General features: G+C 40.5%; 1 protein-coding gene across 4 annotated transcripts in view; it reads left to right on the top strand.

Moving 5' to 3' along the window:
- The window catches only part of shep (RNA binding motif single stranded interacting protein alan shepard), a 21,798-nt gene extending 13,157 nt beyond the window's left edge, over positions 1–8,641 (top strand). For 3 of the 4 annotated variants that reach the window (XM_022844247.2, XM_022844244.2, XM_022844246.2), the window contains one exon: positions 126–3,829. In XM_022844247.2, coding sequence (XP_022699982.1) covers positions 126–263 — 138 coding nt within the window. In that variant the 3' untranslated portion in view covers positions 264–3,829. Of the gene's footprint in view, positions 1–125; positions 3,830–4,972 lie in introns of those variants that run through there. The other variant, XR_002684187.2, reaches the window with a different exon arrangement.
- The last annotated feature ends 2,122 nt before the right edge of the window (positions 8,642–10,763 follow it).

The raw sequence follows: 10,763 nt of genomic DNA, 5'->3' as shown, positions 1-10,763 counted from the left end.
CCAATATCCGTTCCGAGTTCATTATCGATATTTACGGCTAGAGTAGGCATAGTCAAACGGCAGCCACAATAGTTTCCATCTGTCATCATTACCTTTTAAATACTTACAAATGGGTTTTTCTATAGGTGTTTCAGTCATCCTCAGGGAGTCAGTCTTCGAACCAGTATCCGGCGGCTAGCTCCACAGGCAACGGCACTTCAAATGCAGCAGGCGGACAGGGTGGCAATGCGGGAGGAGGGCAGGGAGCGCAGGCACAGAAGTGAACAGAGTTACCCTTTGATCTGTTCTACCCTTGTGCCCCCAAACCACAACGCGAAACGAATGTTTCAGTTACAACAATAACGATAAAGACAACCAATTACACAACAGCAACAAGAGTAACAACAACCACAACAACGCAGCAAAACTAAAAACAACAAAGCAGCACAGCTATGATATGGTATCAATAACAGGCAGAGAGAGAAGCAACAAGAAAGATAGAACAACCGTAACGAAGAGATGGGCGGTGATTACAAAAACAGAGAATATAGACATGGGAAATCGACAGTTATTATTGGTTCAAATAAAACTCACGACGAGAATATATTAATACGATTAAAGCTGGAATCTTGTGGTACATGACAACCATACTGGCGTTTTCTTTGTGACAATGTCAGTATGGACCAATATACACCTTTCTAGAATATGACTTCATGTCATACCTCACAAAAAATATATACGAATAATGTAACTGGAAACAGTAGTGATGACATTGACAGGAACAAGAACAACAAGCATATTTGCAGCAATCACAACAACAGGAACAGCGACACTCAACAGTAACAACAAGAAAAAGTAACATAATAAGAGCAGCAAAATAAAAATTACTCAAACTCTCTGTCGATTTGATGAATAATTGGTGATTGGGATGAAAAGTGAGTGCGAGTGAAAAAAAATAATAACAGCAAGCTGTGTGAAAGTGCGTGCGTGCATGTGTAAAATGGAACAGATGATCGACGATGCCGTCAGGAGAAGCAAAAAATGGAGCAAGTACCGAAGGGCTTCAGGGGGGCTGTCTGCGCGGCGGAGCGGGGATTGCCCGGGGTCTAATTGGCCAAAATGGTATCGAACCCTATGGGACAACACCCCAACAGGAATCGTGAGAACAATGGTCCATCACTAAAAATAATGAATATGAAAATAACGGGATGGATATAGGATTTACCCAGGTGAAGCTCGAGCCTATCTGACGAGATGGCGGGTCGCTGAGGTGTGGAAAATACAAAGAAAGTTAGTAATTTTGGTGATAAAATGGCAAGCAGATTGTGGCAGCAGCTAGAATTAGAAAAAGGAACACAGGAATTTTGACCTGAATAATACTAAAAACGACAGATGACAGAAAGCATTTCGCACAGAGTGGAACGAACAAGATCAAGATAGATCGCGCAAGGTGGAAAAACTTCCTGATACAGGTTTTGACTTGGTAGACGCAGCCTACGAGTAACGTTCTCAAGGACGATGTGGGAAGGGATGAAGGATGGAAATGGCTGGTTGACGCTTGCCGCGATCCTGAAGGGTAAGAAGCACGTATGGAGACGGCGAATTTAATAACCCAGCAGCTGGGCATATTTGTTCCCATGACGACTATGCAGGTGACGAAGCAAAATAAAAGAAGAAGCTAGGTGGGCGATAGTGGCGGACAAGGTGAATACCGCAAGAAAACAGGATTTGTTAAACAAACGCCTAACAGGTGGTGATGATGTACTAAGCAGATTTTAACGAAGATAGAGGAGAAGGTTTAGAAGTGTCGAGGAGTGCAAGCTTCTCAATATTGTGCACCTGTGATTGCGCCCCGCGCAGATTTGCTATCCCGCTGCTCCTTCTTAGTAGGTTAGTAGGTTTAGGAGAAAAATGAAGATAATAATGATGAGCGTATTGAGATGATTATGAAGACGATGATGATATCGATGGTAACGATGAATAGACAGTGGACTAAAGAAGGAGAGAATGTGTCGAAAGAAAGATAATTTAAGAAGAAGAAAACGTAATGAACGATTGCAGCGTTGACATGTGATTATGCTACGTCGTAATCAGCATAGAGGTAAATGAGTTGACCGTTTCTCCCGGGTGTCCTCCGGTGGCTATTTGCGTATCTCATCACGTGGTAGTTGTACGAGGTAATTTAAAGAAATTATTTTTAATGATCTGCTTTGTTGTTATTTTATCTTTGTAATGCAGTAAGAGATAAATAACTAAATTATCAAGAACTGTGAATTTCGGCATTCTCGCCCAACTACCTCTTGTAGAAACTGTTTTAGCCTGCAATGAGTGCAATGAGGGCCAGGGGGTAACTTGCTCTGGAAATCCAAGCAGCCACACTCCTCCGGGGCGAACGTTTTCCTTTGTGGGTTTATTAAACAGAAGGAGGAGCGGGAGGTAGGTTTCGTTTCCTGACACTGAAAAACGTAACGGCAAGGCAAATAAAAACAGCATAACGCAAGAAGGTGCCGAAAAGACAGGTTGAAGTTTGGCTCGACTATACCGTTGCTTGGCCACCGGAAGCCATCTCTCGGAAAAGTCAGGTTTGAATCCGATTGTGCGCGTGAAACAAAAACATGCAGAGTATTTGAGATGATGACGCATTGACAAACCGAGTAACTGCGTAAAAAGAAAAGATGAGAATGTATGAAAGTAAGGGAGCGAATGTGTGAATGCATGAAAGAGTAAAAGATTAAGTCATTGGTCACATACACACGAAAGCCGTCCTTAAGTCGAGATGGTCATCTCTCCGAGGAACTACGGCATCATGTGGTACGTGGTGAACACTGAACACATTATGGTCGACATCATACAGATATAAAGAAATAATGAATAACGGCCTACAACATCGACAACAACTTCAGCAACAACAGTTATAATAAAACTGAAGACAACGTAACACATTTACATCGAGATCGACAAGAAAGTGTGTGCGTTTTTCTAAGCAAAATATACGAATACAAAATCTACACACAGATGATCCACAGTTACATACTAAAAACGAAGGAAAGAAAACGATACAGGGATAAACATGAGAGGTATACGAGCGAACAGAGGGAAAAGATCACACTGACCTGTGCTGCCCCGCCCACCAACCGGCTAAAATAGACGAAACGAAGAAGCATCATAGAAAAATACAAACGCATAACGCCAACAAAGAGTGCAGAAAACCGGACAAACAGGAAAAAGTGCTGAGGAAAAATTCTAAAAAAAAAAAAAAAGACAAAACCGATGGTAAGCAGAACTGATGGTAATAAAAAATGAGTAAAATGCAAAGAAGGCAGAAATGATAATAATAATAATAATAATAATAATAACAGAGACAGTAATGAAATTACGATCATGAGGGTTACGATGATGATTATGAAAACAGAGAACGTGCTTAGAAAACCAATGATAATAATGACCGAATAATATGAAATATAAAAGGAGGACATGTTGAGTATATACAAAACAACATGAGTAAACTAGACGCCGAAGACTGCTATCATATAAAAAGAAAAATTTAGGCAGGGACACTATGCTAACGATGTAGCAAACTGCTGATAATGAACGACGTCACCATAACTGAAATAGGACTGGTATAGCATACCAGTAACTGAAAACATTAGCGCAAGTAATCAGATCTGAATTAAGAAGCAAGAGAATGAAGTGATCATCACATTACTACTACAACTAAATTTATTGTTGCGTAAGAACAAAAAGCCGCGGGTTTTTTTGCGATCGGTTTAATTCGAGACATTGCTGATATTTCATTTAATTAGCACAGGAGAATAATAAAACTTTGACTTGCCTCGTAGTCAAATCTTTACTAGAAGCGCACTCTTTGTGTTGCATTGAATTAATACAATAAATTAAGGCTGCGGTTCTTGATTGATGTCGATGATTCGGTATTAAATATGCCGAAAACCATGACTTCTCTGTGAGATTACCTATGAGATTATCATATTATCATACAAGTTATCGTATGCATCAGTAAGTGCGGGTACGTTCAAGTTTATTCCCAGTGGGCGATTTCGAAGATCCAGCTCTATTGGCTTTGAAGATGAACGATATTCACGATAGCGTTGTGATGCCAGTTACTGTAACGTATAAAATTATATGTCTAAGTTTAGTAGATTTGAGCGTTGCGCTAGACTCATTGGGATCTTATCTCGACGATTAAAAACCTTTTGTCGATAATACCTAGTGAACGCTACTGCGACAGGGTGATAACCGTTGGTGGGTGAACAATCTTTATCTTCTGGGGTCGTGAGGTGTCAAAGGTCGTCCAGAACCACTTTCTTTTCTGGTGAATACGAATGGAATAATATACCCGTGTTTTTTTACCTCTTGCACTAATTTTCCCGATTAATTAACAAATAACTAACACCTGACTTTGCACTACAGTGAATAGTTTATGCGCCATCGATATAGGGTCGAATACAAATTTAATTAGAAGTACATCAAATTAACCGCAGTTGCCGTCTATTAACCTTATTAGAAGATAAGGCAATCCATCTCGTTCGTGGTTTGCCTAATTTTGTGGTTTCTTGTTTATATTCACGAACACACGTAATCACATATGGACACGTTAACATTTGCGCAGATGCACAAGAGTCAGTCACTATTGACTAAGTTTTTGGGAAGAAGTACGGCCAATTTTGACAACGACTTGACAACCGATTTAGTCGAACCCGCGCCAGCTAATGAGCCTTGAAACTACGTGCTAGCTGAATAGTTTTTCTTGGTCGTTTTGACCAAGCGCCACAGCAAATACTTAGTACTGATGCGAAGTGAAATGCTGATTAGTAAAAAGAGATGATGAAAATTAAAAACATAAGCTGCTAGCACAATAACATATAATGATGCTAATTTTGTTGATCATGAATAACTTGATAATGAAACACGTGATCAACTGGTACGTAATTGATGATTGTATGTCTGACCGACTGACTGTCTGATTGACTGACAGATCGCCTGATGATCGACTGATGAGATGCGACTTACTACCACCACTATTACTACCGATTGATGCGGCGCGAAAACAGCACACAAAGCGGCTGGCCCGCTCACAAACACTGCATGGCACTCCTTCGAGTAACGCCCACGCAACGAAGTGATTACACGACGGACAAGTGTGTGCCGGATATCACGAACAACAGTTGTCATGCAGTGCGATCGAGCAGTCCAGTGGCAATGTATGCCTCGACGGCGGGAGTTGTGTACAAACGATGGTCAACACGAACTTCCATAAAACACCTCCCTCCGCCCTGGTTCAGACACTTTCAGCCACTTTCGTCGCTACCTTCTGTCTTGCCCCCCAGCAGCAGGATACCTTTCCCGCAGCAAACTCAGCAACAAAAACAGAGCAGTGCCTCCTAATAACATGAGATGATTAATGATAATGATGAATAATAATGATGATGATACTAATAAAAAGATGAAGAAAAAGGGTAATAATAATAATGAAAGATAATGATAACAATAATCGTAATAATGCTGACGATGAAACTGATGAACCGATGACAAAGATTATGACGACGATAATAGTAATGGTAATAATAATGCTGATCATGATGCTAACGCTGATGATGCCTCCCTCTTGATAGTGACTGACTGATTGACGATGATCACGGCGATAATAATGATGACAATGTTGATGGTTTTGAATTATTATAACAATAAAGATGATCAAAAGATGGTTAGTACTAATAGGGGGCACGCAGCAGCGGTGTTAACAGAAATAACTTTTTGCCGCCTCTCCAAGAAAGCCAGAGAGTAACAAACCATTATGTCACCTAGACTCATAAAAGCGAATTAAGTACGACGATAGTAATTGATTATTGCGTCATTAGTGGCGTCGATCATTTATGGGCAAACTTTATGACGATTAAGCCATAGCACAGCACCCAAGGGATTGAATTGACGAATTCATTCATAGACACAGACCAACAGTCTCGAATTATCACAACTATATCAACACGCAACGATATAACAACACTCGTATACACAGACACACTTTCCGAGAAAGAGTTGACTTTTACCGCTAACCGCTCTTAATTTTCTGGAATTGATGAGGAAAGGGGAAACCCAAATTTTTGCGTAGCTACCAGAACCACATGCGTAGTGTCTGGCAAATACAAGTGCAGACCTTCGACATACATACACATTATTATTACTATTTAAAAAAGATGTGGTTTTGTAGTGGTTGGGTGGGCGGTGGCAGATTGATTTCAAATATTCCTTCTCATCGGGCGGGTAAACAATAAAAATGATCCGGTCAGACACTTCAAACTACAACAAAGACGCAAACCTTCATCGGGACAGAGGAGATCCGAAAACAAGGAAAGAAAGATAACAACAGGAACATCAGAAAAAACACCGATAACAACAATTTTAAGTTTGCCTGTTCGCTTTTAGTTCTAGGTAGCTATAAATAAAGAGAAAAGAAAGATTGAAAGTAGGGTAGGAACGGACAGGAAAGATGATAATGAAGATAATGATGATTTTGCTGAAGAGAATAATAAAGAAGATGACGATGATAATAGTAAGAAGAATAATAATAACGACGATGTCGATGACAAAATGTGCGAGGCGGGATGTAGTAGGTGTAGTAATAATTATAGAGGGAGTGTGACACTCACGCCAGTGTTAAATGAAAAGAAAATATTGCAAATGTGTAGCCAGCGGACGCGATGACGTGGTGCGATTTAGGCTAAGGAATGACGGCGTGTTTTAGCGGAGATTCCCACAAGGTTGCCCTGACGACCCGTTGCCAGAGAGATCGGCAAAGATTGGTCACCATCGCATTATATACGAGGTGGCTGGTCTGAAAATGGGCGCGGCATTGTTGTTGCGCGCGAAGCTCAAAGTCCTAACCCTACCCGCCCCCCGACGGCCTTTTCATTGTTCCGCTGTCGCAGACGGTAGTAGTCAGGAACCGGCGGGCTCTGTGTGTGCGTGTGTGATTGCGTTAAGATTAACGTGTGCTGAACTATGAACCGGTCAGGCTGCGCGGCGGCATGGGCAGAACGAAAGCGGCCACGGTGCAGTATGGGGTGGTACATCGCCTTCATCTAATCTTTGGTTAATCGCATTGTGTTGTATCTATTACCATTATATCAGAGCAATAATTACTGCAATCTTTTAACGCAGCATTGGCATCAGAAACATCTGCGACGCAAAATTTTTTCATTGAAATTTATCCGTTGTTAAATAGTATCATAAATAGTATGGAAAACGTGAATGAATACTTTCTACACAACAAGAGTATTGCGCGCGGCAACATCCGCTCCCCCGTCTTAGATAGGTAGATTGACGGAGATAAACTGCGGAGGCGAATATAAAAAGGATGATGATAACGATTCATTGCAGAAAATAAATGAATTGATAATATTGATAATAATGACGATAATAATGGAGAAAGTGGCTAAGACTAAGGGATAAAGACAAAGAGATGTAGAACTAAAGAAAAAGATGACTGATAGGGCTTCTGGCCACTTGTCGATTAAGGTCATAGTAGCAAACAGAGTGTAGTAGGAGATGGCAAAAAAAAAAGAAAAAACATCATGAAAAACAGAAAAGAAAACATCACAAGTAAAACAGACAAAAAAATACTACAGAGCGGAAACAAAATCAGAAAGAGGACACGAGAAGAAAAAGACGGAGAGAGAGAACGAGAGAAAGAGAGAGAGAGAGCGCGCGAGAGCGAGAGAGAGGAAAAACGATTTTTGGACAAAACGTACGAAGCGACACGAAAAGAACAACGGCGTGCACACGTGCTACGGAATAAAGTATGAAGCTTGAGCTGGTAGTATAATCGACGAGAAAAGAATGTCGACATGGAAGAGGAGTGCTAAGCAAATCGTGGGGCAGATAATACTGATCGTGAAAATGGCTAGGCGGTACATACACTATTATACATACACTAAAAGGTGGTCGCCGTTTGGTGACATGATTTAGTAGTTCGATGTGTGTGGGAGGGACGTGAAAGGCGGGTCGGGAAACAACACTAATAAAACAAATGGGACAGGACGAGAGCTGATGAGCCTAGATAGACGTTGAAAGAAAAATGGAAAGGGGACAGCGAAAGAAAGTAGAAAGTGTACGCGCCAGAGTTTGGTAAATGGCGCCGTTCGCTCCGGGACCCGGTGGTGCCTCGAAGTGGAGGCGCTGGCCGCCGAAGGAAGCCATCCGACGGCGACGATGACTGACTGACGGATACCGTACGGAATGAAACGTCAATGTGGGTGAGCATGAATTGTTCGGCCACATGCAGATATGGCTTCGACCCCCACTACGACGAGCCACAGCCTGTCGCGAAAAAAAAATAGCTGCGGGAACTGTAGTGTATTCGTGGTGTGGTCAAACGTGGCGCGGACTATTCTCAATTGAGTTGCAAGCCTCAAATGTAATATACGACGAAAATGCTACACTTCGCCACCGGGATCAACGACAAGACACGGTAATGAAGATGATCAAACGGAACGAGCGTCGCAGAACTATGGAGGTATAGCCACATCATAGGGATAACTGAAAAGTCATCAGTGGAAAACGACAGAACACCAACAGCAACAACAAAAATACCAACAGCAACAAATATGAAGTCGCGGTTGTATAAAAATTACAAAAAAAAAGACAACAGTGTTTTTTCTCATGTAGTCGAGTCTCTATATGTACAACGTAGTTATTACGTCTTTTTCTTTAGTATTTTTTATTAGTGGTCAAGTTAATTGTGTTGGTTTTGTTTTTAAAATTCTAAAGTAGTAGTTAATTAAAATAGATGAACTTATTTTTTGCGAAGTTCCATGGCATCGGGATTATCGCCTGTAGTATCGCGTGGTATAGACTTTTCATATGTGTCTATATCCGGGACGATATATCCCAAGAGATATCCACGCTACATCATTCTACTTAATGTAAAAGGTCAATCTTGTCAATCAAAAAAAAAGTTGACTCAGAAAACAAAAGATCGTTGTCCAACACTGTAAATATAAAAGCAGAATGGTAATAGCTTAGGATGTGGATTGATACGCAACATTAATTTGCTTTTAGAGCCAGAAAAGGCGTAGTGAGATCACTTTAAACACGGTAAAACGTTTCTACGATGCCAATGTTGGCAAGGTAAGTGATGTTGCAGTAGAAGCGGGTAAGCATGTAGAAAATAAACATTGGCTTTTTGCAGATCACTACTGTATCTACGTGAGAGAGGAAGAAACGGGAGAATAAATGACAAACGTCTCAAATAATGATATTATTTCAGTACCTACATAAGTATTTAAGTAAAATATTACTTTGTTAGGAGTATTTGTTTAGCGCTACGAAGGTAACCTCATCGACTGTTATTTCATGGTAAATGATACAAGATATGCTGTAAATATATATACAATATAGCATTTACTTCTATTCTTTTAGCAGGGTGTTGATGCTAAGAAATTTTTGTTGGAAAAGATTTTAAAATTAAGTTAATATATGTTTACAAATACTCTTTTACACTAAGCAGTCTAACCAGCAAGCAAGGCTGAGCGGAGGTTGAGGCTCAAAAAATTCGATAAGGAATATTCCGCGATAAAACAACGTGATTTCAAGCAAGCTTTAAGTAGACTGGAAGCGCCGTTAAATAATTTGGGCATATAGAATGAATAACGTGCGTGTGAAGAACTTAATAGCGCATTTCACTAATTTAGATAACAGACTAAGAACAGACTTCCTGCCGGAAAGGTTAATTTCGGCAAAAATTTAGTATTTGTTATGTACTTTATACAGCAATCCTGTTAGCGATGCTTTCTGCCGAACGGGACAGATTATTTACTATTATTAAGCGTTTCCATTTCTGAGGATTTTTTTATCGAAGCGTGCCTTTGAAATAAGTATGCTTTCAAAAGCAATGCTTAGAAACACAATTCTACGATCATCACTAGAGAAGATGATGCTGTATAATCATTAACTAACAGCTTAAGCAATATTAAAGGTAGGTAATATTTGTCTACCACAGGTTAACATGAAGTTCTGCTGTGCAGTATGAAGCTAGGTTTGGGTGCTCCAGGTATTTACACATCCACGAGTCGCCCTTGGTTAGAGAAGTGAGGAGGAACAGTAACAATGTGTGTACTCCAAAGCTAATTCTCCAAAGCTAACTTGATTGTACGGAAGCCTATATACCTATGACGGCTATGCATGCTTATGACATTATTAGTCATATTAAATTCTGACTTAAGCTGGTGAGTATTCGCAATGCAGTGCATGTGTGAACAGTATTGTTTTGCTGAAACGATCCGCTATATCAATAAAATTGTCAAACTTTTTGTAAGTGCAATCACATGTGACACGTTGTCAACAGGTATTTGTGGTACAATAGGTATGATGCCATACCTTGGCATATACACATTTCTATCAAGCTGAATTGTTCTTTGAAGCCATGAAATTCACATAAGCGGCATTTAGTTTCATTACATTTGGGAAGCAGTGGCTTATGCAGCCCCACTTTCTCCAATTTGCTCATACATACACAGGGTGGGGCGTTCGAACTCGGACGAACTTTGGCGGGCTGCTGTCACAGCACGCATGCATTCATTGGCTATGCTTAGAACTAGAAGACCAGTACTTTCTAAAGCAAAGCAACAAACTTAGCTAAAATCACTGTCGTTTTCGGAATCTATGCGAAGATCAGCTATTAACCACCGAAACGAACCCCCTACCGAGCTTATAAGTTTATTTATTTGGTAGTGACATGGTTTACATTATTGCCTGTTTTGTGAGACTTT

Source organism: Varroa jacobsoni, unplaced genomic scaffold (assembly GCF_002532875.2).
Source record: "Varroa jacobsoni isolate VJ856 unplaced genomic scaffold, vjacob_1.0 scaffold_1104, whole genome shotgun sequence".
NCBI lineage: Eukaryota > Metazoa > Arthropoda > Arachnida > Mesostigmata > Varroidae > Varroa > Varroa jacobsoni.
This window is presented reverse-complemented; position numbering and strand designations above follow the sequence as displayed.